Source organism: Arachis stenosperma, chromosome 9 (assembly GCF_014773155.1).
Source record: "Arachis stenosperma cultivar V10309 chromosome 9, arast.V10309.gnm1.PFL2, whole genome shotgun sequence".
NCBI classification, from domain to species: Eukaryota; Viridiplantae; Streptophyta; class Magnoliopsida; order Fabales; family Fabaceae; genus Arachis; species Arachis stenosperma.
This window is the reverse complement of record NC_080385.1, coordinates 3,697,390-3,713,195: the sequence shown is the minus strand read 5'-3', so window position 1 is coordinate 3,713,195 and position 15,806 is coordinate 3,697,390. Positions and strand designations below refer to the sequence as shown.

The window sequence follows — 15,806 nt, the reverse complement described above, 5'->3', positions numbered from 1 at the left end:
TTTAAAGATTCTAATAATTATAATATTCAAGTTCTAGATGGTTTAATATCACTACCAATCTTTTAACACATTACTACTCCTAAATGAATATTACTTTAACTGCTGCTAAAGGTTTAGATATTTTAATAATTCTAATAATCAAGTTTTAAGCTATTTAATATCACTAACAATTATTAAATTCTTAAAATAATAAAAAAATTTTAATTTTGTTTTTTAACCTCTTCATGCACGCTATTAACATATTCGATTTAGGTCGTCTTCCATTTTTGTAGTATCAATCTTGTAGTATAACTTGTTTCACTTTTTCTGAATTTTCGACTTTGGTGGTGTATGATAAGCAATTCGAATAAAGTGAATTTGAATTCTATATATATGAGTTTGAGTGTAAATTGAATGAGAGTGTCGACTTATATTAAAGCATGTATATATATAAATCAAATTAGGACTCATAGAATTACATGCGAAGCACATAATATATATATATATATATATATATATATATATATATATATATAATTTGAATTATCATTTATCGATTTATTATGAGTAATTCGAATTCACCTAATTTAATTTATTATATACAAAAATTATGGGATAAATTGATATAATTTGTATATTTATTATGAATGATCTCAAAATAATATGCTTCCTTAATAAATTAAAGCTATTTGCATCGATTTACCCTAAATCTTATTAAATTGATATAGGCTAATTTAATTTACTACTACAATTTATAATTTGACAATGTTTAATTTAATTTATATAGTAACATAAATAGGAATATTCACGTAATATTTTTAATTTTAGGTGATTTATATTTGTATGGCTTTAATTTATTTGAGTGTTTTATCTTAATGTAGATTTTAACTATCTTTTTAGTAATACAACCTACATATAATTTACTCTATAATTTAATTTCAATAATTTGAAATATAAAAATAGCTAGGAAAATATGTAATTGAAGGATACTAGCTAGCAATGATTGCAACAACAATTTTAAACCAATTAAAAAACCTACTTACACGAGGATGTGGACTATTTTGGCCCTCATATGAATGAGGAAAAATTTCCATTATTTAGTACATATATATGGGGTAGGATGGGAGAATGAGATCCCCACTAAATAGCCATGAATATTAATTTACTTAAATACCTAAATAATTAATTTATAAAACATATATATAAGCTCGGCCACATACACACATTGTCATCCACCCCCCCCCTCTCTTTTTTTTTTTTTCAAAAATGTGTTATTAAATAATATTATAATATACCATGTTCTTTTTCCTTTACTTGCACTGTTTTGTGTTTTTTAATAAAATCCTGTGGGCGTCCTTGTAGATTTGAACCCCTGCGGGAAATAAGGAATGTGGACCCATAATGAGAATGAAAATGTGTTTGTGGGAATAATTACATTTATAAATGATTTGTGAAAAAAACAATAACAATTTTACTGATATGTATGGATGATATATAAAAGAATTTTATACTAATTTAGTTAAATGTTATGATTTGAAAGATTTTTACAGATATACAATCTAATTTCTGAACTTATCCACATTATCTTTATTTGAGATATATTTGTTGGTACTATAAATTATAGAGGGTATAAAGGAAAGTCACATAAAGTGTTATATTAAAAGGAATAGAAATTATCTATATTCATGTAACTAAAAATAGGTTTAATTATTTTTTTTATCTCTATAATTCTATCAAATTTTTAATTAAATTTTTATATTTTGTTTTAATTAAATTTTTATATTATATTAGATTTTGTAATTAAATTTTTATCACTATGACAAAAATATTAAAATTAATAAAATATTTTATTAAACAAATTAAATATATCTAATACTTGATTGAATATTCTATTTTGTTTAAAAGAATATTCTATTAAATTATAATTTTTATTACAGTAGAAATTTAGTTATAAAATTTAATATGATGTAAAGATGTAACTAAAATAAAAAATATAAAAAATTTAATTAAAAATTCAGTAAAATTATATATATATATATATATATATATATATATAACGGCGTTACAATTAGTGTATGTGAGGACTACTTGAAATGGTCTACCAAGCCAAAGATTGAAAAGGTATCTAAAAATTTAATATATTGAAAATTTAAGATTTTACTTTTTTTTTGTTAAGAAATATTATCTGGCCAATATATATTTTTTCGCTTGTATTTAAATTTTTTATTTGAATTAACATTAGCCAACTCTGTATTTTTTTAACTAAAAATATTAGTTATCTAGTATTCTCTGAATTTTTTTTATCAGAATATATATGTGATATATGTTTATTAAATTTTATATATAAATATTTGGCAATAGAAAGAAACAATAAATAATTCTGATATTATAATTTATTCAACAAGTTATATTTTATTAAAAGCTTAGTTTTTGGTATAATTGATTAGAAAATGTATTATTTAATTTAGATACCATTATTTGATCCCAAATGTTCGTTAAAAAAGAGGTTTTGGTGACACAACTTAACTATAAATTAAAAATTAATTAATCAATACAGTTGTGATATCAATTTTATGCAAATAGCATATTACTATGTTAAGAAATAAGAATACCGGCCAGCATTTATATCAAGATATATTAATTAAGCTTCTTCAATCAAAACAAATTAAACAAAATATATAAAAATGAAGTTAATTAGACATATAATAGGCACCAACTGATCTAGTGCATTATTATTAGTTAAGATTTTAATTAATTAATGTTATAGAAAGGAGTATGTTACTGTTTTAAGATTATATGGACATATCAAATCATGCTCAACTGTAAAGACAAATGAAGAAAATATAAAGAGGGGGAACTTGTAGACAACCAACAACTATCGTACATTATTTAGAATGTCACATGAATCATGTCACGACAAACTTTATCATATTGTAAATTAATTATAGCTTATGGAATGGAAAAATGTTTATATTATTAGGAATCTTCCTCAATGTACCATATACTACCCTTACCCGTTGAATGGGGTAACTCTTTCTCTTTTTTTTCCTACCAAATGAAAGAAATTAATTAAAGATGTGTATACCGTGAGAAGGGGTCAATGATCCTTTGCTTTCTAATACGTTCTAGGACTTATTATTATTATTATATATATTAAAGTAAAACTTTTGTTTATTATTAGTGACAATTCTTTGTTTAATTAATACTTGAATAAAAGGATTAGTTACCAATTCTCAGTACTTTAATTTATTCATTTCTTATTAATATATAATATGGTGAAAATTCAAGTGGAATCAACTTTACGTAAAGTTGATAATTGAGAGTTGTTAGATGAAATCATCTAACGACTCTCAACTATTAACTTTACGTGAAGTCGACTGCACATGAGTTTTTATCCTGTAATATTATGTGATATTTAATTTATTTTTTGTATAATCTATGGTAGAAACTCAAGTGCAGTCGATTTTACGTGAAGTTCATAACTGAGAACTGTTAAATAATTTTACTGATTTGACTAAATTTTTGTCTAACAGCTCTTAACTATCAACTTCACGTAAAGTTGATTGCACCTGAATTTTTACCAATAATTTTGTTAAAATAATAAGAGAAAGCGTACTCAATTATTTAGTTAATTTGAGTCTTGTATTGAGTGTAAATATTTTGAAAACGTTGTGAAAAATGAGAACTGAGTTTCTAAAAGGTATTTTTATAAGGATTTAACTAACAAAAGGATACTTGTTATAAGGTGTTAAATATAAAAAGTTTTTAATACAAAATTGAAAATTTTAAAGTTTTCAATGTTTTTGTACATAGTGCATTTATTGAAGATAAAATTAAAAAATATCTACTTTAAGTAACTTCATCAATAAAAGCCCCTTTTATAAATACAACAGATGAAAATTGTGTGTCTTGCCGTTAACTTTTTGTTTTCAATTTAAATTAGTTAAATACAGAAATATTTAATAACAAAAAATAATTAATAAAAAATAATTAAAATTTATTTTATTTAATATTTATTAATTCTAATAATAATTAAAAATATTAAATCAGATAAGTTTTTATTGTTTTTTTTCTAATATTACCAAATTGAATATATATGTCTAAAAAGACAAGTTTAAAATGATGGTGAATAAGCATTTACATCAAATTAAATTTTATACACTTAGTATGTTAGATATGTCCTATAGATACAACTATTTAATTTTAATTTAAGTTTTTTTTTTAAAAAATAATTTTATAATATGATATTAAAATGTTTACAATTCAAAATATTTAGAGTTTAATTTTTTTAAAAATAAAAAAGAAATCAAATTAAGACAAATAAAAAACGTCTATTATGCAAAAATAACTTCTGATGTAAATATCTCCTTTTATTATTAGTTTAAGTTTTTAAGAGAAATAATTTTGTCACAATATGAAAGGATGGAATTCAACTTGATTTTTTTTTCTTTCTAAAATTCATTTACAGATTTTAAATGCAAATAAACTTCGGATCCAAAACTGCAAAACAACTTGTTCTTAATGTCAGTTGCTAGTTTGATACACCAAAAAACTGAATCACTGGCCACCTATCCAGGGGAATGGATCCTCTCCAGTGAATAAAAAACTGGATGGTGTGCAGTGTTTAATCTAACCATTCACCACGTTCTCTCTCTTATTTATTTCTGGTCCCACTATTAAAATCAAAGGTGAGAGATTGCACTGTATTTTGTCAAGTGTTGAAAAAACTGGAGAAGATCCATTTCCATCTATCCAAAATAAATATTTAATTATTTATTTTCTATTGGTGTATTAATTTCATAACTTGACATAGTCATTGTTGAATGATATTAATATTATTTTCACATTCAAGCCATGTCTACTTAAAATTAATTAGCCCAATTAATTATTTCACTAACCTTCACTTTCACAGGTAGCCATTTTTTTTTCTTCTAACACAATAAATCTCATTAATTAATTTTGACCTAATTCCCCCTCAGGCAATGAAAACTGCAAAATCTTTAACTAAGTGAAAAAGAAGGAAGCATCAACCTCAAAATAAAATCTGTACAAATCAGTACTATCAAATATAGTTAAAGTAACAATAATAATTTATCGAAAATATTTGATAATAAAAAAAATTAACTAAAAATAGTCAAAATTTATTTTATTTAACATTTATAAATATTAAACAAAACAAGTTCTGACTGTTTTTTTTGTCTTTCTAGTATTTTTATAATTTATTTACCATTTACATATTTTTTTTACTAGTATATAATAAAATAAGCTACCAAATAATTAAATACTCTAATAGTGAAAGAGAGAATAATAAATAGTTGAATTCTTCAACATAAGTTGCTAGAGTAATAGCTGGTAAGTTATGTGATATGAATAATAGATATATTGTAGTATATATTCACAGCCATGGAAGTGACCCTCCCATCAAATGTAGCCAAACACACCATTGAAGATACCTATCTGTTAATAATGGAACCTTTCTAATAATTTAGAAAAGAAAAGGATAAAAAAAAACAAATATACTAACATTAGAATAGAAAAATTAGAAATAGGCACAAAATAGTCAATTTTATTAAAAGTTTATATATAATCCAATTTAATAATATATATATATATATATATATATTTGTATCTATTATTTTTTTTTTCTTCTTATCCACATGACATTATGACATGATCATATTCATATGGTTAAGAAAAGAAAAAACAAGAGAGGACTTACTCTATAGTACAATGACAGTGCCAAAAGTGGTGAAGCAAAGTGAATATAAAAAAAGATCCAAATTTTCAATCATCCCAAATGGGTATCAAAGAGTTACTATCAGCAATGAAATTTGCGCAGAATTCAGCACCCTCTAACCCCATTGGAGGATCATACACCCAACCATTGCAGTTATCGACCATGTCGAACCAAATGAACTCGCTCCTTGTTGAATCAACCGAGTCAAACCCTTCATCATCTTCGATGTTCGGAAGCTCAACTATCTCGCTCAGTTCAGACGAATCCGTCTCTCTAGACATTGACAATGATGACGATGGTTCTGCCTCTTGCTGCTGCGAGCAAGTCTCAGCATCATCAGACGTGTCTGGGTGGTGCTGAGGCTGTTCCGCAGCAACAATAGAGTCAAATTTGACCATGGAGGCTGCGGCTGTGGCCGCAGCCTGAATGTCACATGGGGAACACGTGACGGGACGAGGGAGTGTCCCGGCGAGTTCGGGGAAATTGAGGATGGCGGACTGGCCTTTGATGCACAAGGCGGCGACGTCGTGTGCTCTGGCAGCCATCTCCGGCGTGGCGAAAGTTCCAAGCCAAATCCTGGATTTCTTGCGAGGCTCGCGGATTTCGGAGACCCATTTGCCCCAATTGCGCTTGCGGACGCCATGGTAGAGGGGGTGCTTGCTGCAGTCTCTTGGTCTCTTGGGGTCCTTGTTGGCATGCTCTGTTTTTTGCTTCTTGGAAGAAGAAGAAGATGAGGAGGGGGAGGGGGAGGGTGGTGGTGAAATGGTGCTGGTAGTAGATGTTTCTGAAGAAGAAGAAGAAGATGAAGATGATGAAGTTGTTTGTGTCATTGTGGAACCAGAAGAAGAGAAGAGAAAGAGTGTTTTTTTGAGGAGAAAACTGAAAAGAGAGAAGAAGAGAAGAAGGGTATAAGTAGTAGAAGTGAATAAAGGAAGGATACGGTATACGCTCTCTCTCTATAGTGACACTTAACCTACCAAGTACCAATAATATGTTTTTCAATTTTTACTCTTTCAAACATAATTCGTTGGTAAAAATTTAGGTGTAGTCGATTTTATGTGAAGTTGATAGTTGAGAGTTGTTAGATAAAATTTAGTCAAATTAGTCAAATCATTTAACTGCTTTCAGCTATCAATCTCACTACATCTGAATTTTCACTTTTTTTAATAAATATTTAATCTAACTGATGTTTATGTATATTTAAAAATCAATTATTAAATTAATTATTTATATAAAATATATATAAAAATATAAAATATATACTAAAATTTAATTAAATCATATGAATATATATATATAAATTTTCTTCTCTTAAAATTACTATTGTTAATAAAAAAAATTATGAATTATCCAATGCCTTAAAATTATTTTGTTAAGAAGCTTTGTTATTTATTTTTCATAAAAAATTATGAGAATTTTTTGTTTTTTATTGTATTTTTCATTTCAACAGGTTAAATATTAATTCGTTTTAAATTTAAATTCTATTTAAAAATATATCATTGGCGAATAAATTAAATTATAAAGACTTTAATTCGGTAAAAATAAACATCAATAATATTTTTAAAGTTAAATTTTTTTGTTAGATTTTGTGATTTGATGAAATTTATAACAAAAGTATTATTGTGTATATACGAAATTAATTATAAGAGAAAGTTTAGGGTCAGCAGATTTTGTGATTTTTACCTATCAATTAGTCATTAATAATATTTTTAATAGTGTAAAATTATTTAATTTTCTTTTGATGGTTAAGTATTTACTAGAATTTAATAAAAATATTTGCCCCTAGTACTCTTCTAATTATAAAGTTAATTATTATATATTATATATAAATATATATTATTTAATTTATTTTTAATATATTTTAATATACATTTCATACTAAATTAGTTTAATAACTGATTTTTTATATAACCCTAAGTCCCTAACGTTTTTGAATTTATAAAGTGTGAGATTGAAATTGTGTATCTGAGTGACAAAGTCTGCAGTGGAAGTTTGTGTGCATGGACTTATGTGCAGAGTGGAAAGCGATTTTGATTGTCTCCCTCTTTTCTTTCTTTTTCTTAATTCAAAAAATCATTATTGTTTGTTACTATTTTCCGTACATTTAATATATAACTTAAGTTAATTAAGAAAATGCGAATGATAAAAAAGAAAGCAATAAAAAGAGTGGGTGAAAGATGATATTAAATTTTGACAAGTAGTGTTTATATGAAAGGGTGTGATGAAGGAATGAGTCACTAAGAAGAAGAGGGCCCCACAAGAGAGAAAATAGCACTGACAACGTTCATTAAATGCCACCTCATCACTTATTTGCCTAAGTCCACATCTCACCTTTCTTGTGTCCGTTGCCGTTGGCCTCAACCCTCAAATTCTCTTTTTCTTTTTCTATATTTTATTTTGGTAAAAATTCAGATAATTTTATATAAAATTGATAGTTAAAATTATTAAATAATCAGATAAATTTAATTAAATTATTATCTAATAAATTTTAATTATTAATTTTTTATAAAATTAATTATAAATAAATTTTTATCTTTTTTAAAAATAAAAATTTACGTGAAATGTTTAACTTTATATAAAGTTATTAATTAAAAATTATTAAAATAATTATTTAATTAAATATATTAAATTATTTAATAATTATTAACTAATAATTTCACATAAAAATAATTATGTGTGAGTCTATTCTCATTAAATTAGTTGATATTATTTTGATATTTATTTTTTTAAATGTATTTTATGTATAAATAATGTTATTTTAGAAAATATGCCAACTAAATGATTAATGAGAAATTAGTGTAGTAATAAGGGTCTTAATTTATGAATTAGCTAGTGGTCTTAATATTATCCATCTTCAATTTACTAATTTTTAATTGTTGAATTTAATTGATTTAAATGTAGATAATTCTATTTAAAAAATAAAATACAACACCGAGTTAAAACTCAACATAATTATTGTAAATAATCAGACCCTTTCAAATATTTGATCAATTTTGCGATATGAAATAAAAGGAGTAAAAATAAAACTTTAGCCCCCAAAAAAAATTAATTTTAGATGAAAGTTTTCTAAAAGGAAATACGTGAATTTTATCAATTTTCTTTTTAAAAAATAATATATAACTTATCCAAATGATATATTTTAATTTTTTATTAGTTAATATTTTAAAAATATTAACAAACAAATTTCTCCCCCAACATACATATGTCTTTCACACTTTAAACTTTCTTATGTTTTTAGCTTCGTTATTTTCAACGGCAATCTATTTCATTCTTAAAAGAGAAAAGCCCACATAAAAACTATTATAATGTAAGTTATGGAAGAGTCAGTTTTTTTTTATCTTTTTTATTACTGATATTTATATTTAAATCCTGATTTTGGATTCAATCTTGTTTACCACTGTAGTTAATTAAATATCTATATATCATGCCTACGCTTTTTGTTTTGTTTGATAGAAAAAAGATTTGAAAGAGAGAAATTTGTTTATTAATATTTTTAAAAATTATATAATAATCTATTATAATAAGTTAATTATAATTAATTCTATTATAGTTAAAATATCAATTTTAGTTAAATTTAAGCAACTCAAGTTATTAATATAGTTAATAATTAAATTAAAATATTAACTAATAAAAAATTGATACATTATAAAAAATAAATTACATGTTATTTTAGAAAAAATTGAATAGAATTTATCAAAAAATATTGTAATTCATGAAGACTTTTTTTTTATATCAAAATGCATATTTTAGGAATCATTTCGATGTGTTTTTAATTTTCGGATGAAGCAAATTTTTTGAGAGAACGATGTTATTTATATTTTTAGACAATTACTTTATAAGAGTAGAAATCTAACGTTGATTTATTTGTTAAAAAAATCAAGAAAACCATATTTATCTTAAGGTGAAAATTTACATGAAGGTGATAGCTGAAAATAATTAGATAAAAATTAGTCAAATCAATTAAATTATTTAACCACTCTCAATTATCAAGTTAACGTGAAATCGACTGCACTTGAGTTTTTACCTTACTTTAATATTCAAAAAAGTAATTACTCACTTTTGTTATTAGTTATAAATTATAATAAAACATCCACAGCCAATTGGTGTTCCACAAGCATGGACAAAGACTAATACACCATTTGTCCTTGTCTTTGGTTTTCCTTGTCTTCCTCTTAGGTTTTTTTTTTTTTTTTTTTTTTTGCATTAATGTTTTAGATAATATGACTTGTTAGGATGATAATGAAGGAATTAGAATCTTATCCTATATTATGTCCTTTCTTATGAGTAATGAGGAATATGAACATATCTAATAATAGGCCATATCTCTACCATAGGTAGCAATAATACTAGGAATGAATTTGATTGTCCAACAGACCCATTATTATTAGGGTCTTAATTATAGTTTCTTATAAAAGATGAAGAAAATTTCTACCATTTTTCTTGCTTGCCTTGTTTAGTTGTGTCATGTGTGTATTAAGAATTAACTAACAACTCGAAATAAAGCCTAATAATATTCTTAGCTATAGGAATGTAAATGATCTAGTGAGTATTAGGAGTTATTAGGACGACTTAGGAACATAGCTCTTGAAATGTATTATTAGATGTGACGTATGATCCACAGGTACTAACATAGATACGGAATATGACACAATATAAAATATACTGACATATAAATTTTAAAATCTTATATAATACGAAAATACATATATATTTAAAATATAAAATATTTTTTAGATAAATCGTAATGATATTTTAATATTTTATTTTAATTATATCAAATATTTAAAATATTTTTTGTTTTAATAAATAATAATATATATTAAATCTAAATTTATTTTAAAAATATATGTTAAGAATAAAATTGGACACGTTGATATATGATGATATTTATGTGTGTCCAAATATATCCAAAATTTTTTTTTATTTTTTTGTTAAGACACAGTTAAATATAGTAAATACGTATATTGAACGAATATCGATGAGTGTCGTGTCTAAAATATATCCGATACGCATACATAATAACTAAACAAAGCGTCCCTGATTCATTGGATGCGACACTTCAACATGAATTATTGTTGTTTTGGGATTCTTGTATATAATGGAAGTTAAAATATCAAATTCACTATTTAATTTCAACACAAATTGAAGTAATTTATAATTAGTGGTTTTTATATTGTTAATTATTCCAAATACGCCATACATATGCATTACCACTTTAGTAATTAAACACTATATATGGTACAATAATATTACAAAATAATGTTTTTTTTAATGCTGTAATTCAACCACTGACACTGACATGAACAGTAGCACTGGCTTGTGGAATGGAAGTCTTATTTAATTGCTATTTTAATTTGGGGAAAAAAAAGACAAGTATTAATAGTAATAACATTTTATAATGGACCCCGGGAATATAAATAATTAGTAATAGCAAGTTTTCATTATGATTAGCATTTGTCTCACATACACATAATCATTCTCACGCCTCGAAATTACAAAAGGTATAGGACAAATCAAGAAAACTAGGAAGTTGTTTAATTATGACCAAGCAGAAGATGGATCTTCTTAATTAAGTTTCTAATAAAATAAAATGGGTCTAAAGAAATCATGGTGGCTAACATAAGATTCCAATTTGGAAAGACGATTTATAAATATATTTTTAAAAATATTTGTTGAATTTTGAGATACATCTTAATTTTGACGAATTGATGGGTACCAAATTTTCATGTACAGAAATTATTTTTAATAAATGGTGTTTTATTTGAATATTGACCGTTAAAATGTATTATAGTATTGTAAAAATTATTCAATATACCTCACGTATTAACTAGAATATTATCATGTGTTCAACACGTAAAAAAATAATTTTACTTTTTCATAAAAATACTAATATTTTTTATATATAAAAAAAATTAGCCTTGCATGTAAGGTTTTTTATTTTAATAAATAAAATAATTATAATAATTACCGAAATAAATAATTTTAAAAAATTTACCAAAATAAATATTTTTCATATATTTGTTTACAGTGTAAATGAAATATATACGTGTCGGGTTCACCTATCCTATCTCGTTTATACTGTAAACGAAATACATACAAAATTATCTCGTTTACAGTATAAATGAGATAAGAGAGGAATATTTATTTTGGTAAATATTTTTTAAATTATTTATTTTGATAATTATTATATTTATTTAATTTATAAAAAAAAAATTCCCACATGTAAGGGTGTTTTTTTATATTTTTTGTCCAATTTGTCACTACTCTTACAGTCTAACATGTTTACTTGCAAAAGAAAAATAATTGAGCTGGTTTCTTGAAAAGTCTTTTTAAAAAATAAAAATAAAGAACCCTCCTCATGTTTGGTTTCCAAACTTTCCATTATGTACCAAGCAATTGGCATGTCTTGAATATAAAAGAGAAAGTAACCAACAAAATTGTCAAAATCCCTCTGAATTTATTTTATTTAATATTTATTAATTATTAATTATTTAATTATTATAATAATTAATAAATATTAAATAAAATAAATTTTGTTTTTTTTAATCTTTTTAGTATTAACAAAATAGAAAATACATTTAATATATAATTTTTTCAAAAAAATATATAAAATAAATTTACATAATTTTCTATTAAAATATTATATGCATCAATAGACGCTACTTATTAGCAAGACCATGGTACTCATAAAGAAATAATATTAAAGGTCGTTACTTGAAAAGTCTTATCTTTTTTATTTTATTTTTATTTTTAAGGGGTTGGTTTCCATAATGCATCAAACTAACGTGGACATAATTTAAGAAAAAATGATGGAAGATTCGATAGCCATAATGCCTTTAAAAAATGAGAATTCAACACTGTCTTGATCACATGATCGATCATTTAATTTGAGTTAGTAAATGGTTAACTTAGGCAAGGGATTTCGATATTCTAACTGTTTAGATCTTTCATATTATCACGTGGTTGATTAATTATCTTAAATAGGTTTGTTATGCACTGAGATACATACTTTTTTTTTTGGTAATGTAAACTTGATAATTAATGGAATAATCTTTACCGTAATTGTTTATTTCTTACTTATTGACTAATAATTACATCATCATAATAAATTAAAGTAGCATAGAGAAAATTAATTAACGTGACTTTTTTTTTTCATTCTTATTCAAGTATTTTAGCACTTGTTATCTCACCAAAAATGCCCTATGGAAAAATTATTATTATTATTATTAAATTAGTCCCTAAAAGATTACTTGTTTTTTAAATTCGTTCTTGAAAGATTTTATTAATTAAATTAGTTTTTTAAAAATTATAAATTAATTATTTTTGTCTTTCAGTCACTCACATATCAATTTTTGTCAACAATTAATGATATAGACATACATAACACCTAACATATCTAATTAGACGTTGAACAAATATATTTATGAAAATATATCAATTTAGTATCGTTAGATTATATTAAGAATATAGTTTTTCAATTTAAAAAATAGACTAAATTGATAAATTTTTATAAAAATATTTATTTAGTGTCCAATTGGACATACTAGGTATCATGTATGTATCAAATAACATTTTATATCATCAATCGTTGACGGAAATAATTAATTGAATGACTATAAAGAAGGACAAAAATAATTGAAAAACTAATTTAATTAATAAAATTTTTTAAAAATAAAATTGAAAAATAACTCATCTTTCAAAATTTAATTTTATCATTAACTCATAATTACTAAGATTAACATTAATTGTCCGTATAGATAAAAGATATTAGCAGAAATTAAGCTTATTAGCACATTAACCAGTATAAATTGTAAGAACTTTGTAATCATTTTTATTAATTTGTAATTTTATTATGTGTCCTTGAGGCACATGTTAGCTAAACTTTAATAATAATAATAATAATAATAATAATAATAATAATAATAATAATAATAGCAACCATTAAAAAGTACACTAAATTAATTAATTAATTATAGCCAATGTGATATGAAGAATGTGACGTTATAAAATTAGTAATATTGTACATATGACCTAATTAAATTAACTACTACAAAAATGGTCAACTCTTCCCATAACCCTTTTGATCAATTCTCACAAGCCACATGCATATGGTTTATTAATTAATCATAATCTTCCATATTCATCTCTGCTAAATTATTCTTCCAAATTATTAACTCATTATCACATTCATCGTTTTCTGAATGAAAATCATTTCACCCCGTTTTTCAATCTTATAATTATTGGAGTAGTAAGCAGTTGATTCAATTCATTGACACGTTTAAAATATAAGATGGAGAAGGTGCAAAGAACATAGATTTTGAGCAAGTTGGGACATGAAATAAATGTTTCAATTTCGAATCAAACATCTCCGATGACTTCATCATCATTAGTCTTTGTCTACACTCCATGCTACAACACACATACACCACCGTTTCTTGCTTCTACAAAACCCTACATACACACCGTCTTCGATCTACTCATTCCAATATCTATTTTTTTATATCCATATTTAATTTTTAAATTACATATATTATGCTTGTTTTATTCCAACATGGATTTGATTCAATCTGACCTTTAATAGAGAGGCTCTAGCCTGGATAATTATTTATGGAAAAGTATATGAAAAATATTAAACAATATAAACAATGAATGTATTAAATGTTTATTTTATTAGATGTGTAGATGATTATTCTAATATTAAAATTTAGATAGATTATTTATGTTGTTCAAAAAAGTCATTGATTAACTAGCATTACTCATTATTTATATACTTTATATAACTAACTTAAATATTTTAGATAATAACAATATATATTTGAGTAATATTACGGTAAAGAATGTTTTTGAATGAACAATTAACGATGTTATTTCTAGCAATGCAACTTGCTATTCAACACTGTGAAAAACTTTGAATCCCCTTTTCACTCTCTCTTAAATAACGCCTAATGAATATAATACTTTGTGCAGGGGCGGAGATTAGTTCAAATAAGGTATGACCTCCTAAACTTTTTATAAAAAAATTAATAGTATTTTTTTAAAAAATAAAAAATAATTTAATTGGCTTAAATATTTTATTATAACTTAAAGTATCTAATAAATTTAATAAGTAACATTTTCTCTATCTTTAAGTTTAAATATAAAAAATTAGATATTTTTTATTTATTTAATTTAATATCATTTTATATTTTATTATTTATTTAATTTAATTTTTTATATAATAAAAAATAATAGAATATTCAATAAGTATTAATATTATTGTATTTGTATAAATTAATAAAAAAAATTCAATAAATATTATAAATTTTAATATTTGTTCTTCTAGCTTCTTCTTTATATATTTTATAGGATATATATTATTCAAAATTTTATATAAAATAATAATAAAAAATTAAAGAATTCATGTATTTTTTAAGAGAAAGACTAATATTTAAGAAGGAGAACATATAACTTTTACAATATCAACACTTATAGATAGTTCTTTTACTTTAATGCATCACGAAAAAAGTGAGATACAACCTTTAAAAGTTCAAAAAGTTACATCTGATAAGTTTAATTTTAAATTTTTGAAATGAGACATTGAAAAACGACTTTAAATTTGGCAATATCACCCAAATCAAAAAGATAAGGCACTACAAGATTTTTGTTTATTTGTGGAGGTTTTTTTTCCTATTTGTGGAGGTTTATAACCCCCACCAAATAGTTTGTGGAGGTTTCTAAAACCCCCAAAATTTGAGGTGCCACGAGGTCTTTTGTGGAGGTTTTTAAAAACCTCCACAATTTATTCAGTGGGGGTTTTGTATATGTTTAGTGGGAGTTTTATATTAGACTTTTGTGACAGTTTTAAATTACTTCTGTGACAGTTTATAACCCCCACAAATTGATTTTTTAATTTAACAAAAATAAACTATTTTATGAGATTTTCAAACCTCTACAAACCCCGTAAGTATTTATTTATTTTTAATTTCAAATCATTCATTAATCTCATCTTATTTACATATTCTCAAATTAAAAATTTATTTTTTAATATCAAAATTCAAAAACTAAATCTTTTATAACACAATTCCTCAATATAAGACATAACTCTATATAT

General features: G+C 24.0%; 1 protein-coding gene across 1 annotated transcript; it reads right to left on the bottom strand.

Moving 5' to 3' along the window:
* Positions 1–5,382: 5,382 nt before the first annotated feature.
* Positions 5,383–6,580, bottom strand: LOC130950850 (ethylene-responsive transcription factor TINY-like). The gene has a single exon (XM_057879449.1). It carries the CDS (start codon positions 6,544–6,546, stop codon positions 5,764–5,766), a length of 783 nt encoding a protein of 260 aa, XP_057735432.1. The 5' UTR covers positions 6,547–6,580; the 3' UTR covers positions 5,383–5,763.
* Positions 6,581–15,806: the final 9,226 nt, after the last annotated feature.

What these genes read in the sequence shown, in the direction of transcription:
- LOC130950850 (XM_057879449.1), bottom strand. Translation starts at nt 6,546, where the DNA reads ATGACACAAACAACTTCATCATCTTCATCTTCTTCTTCTTCTTCAGAA.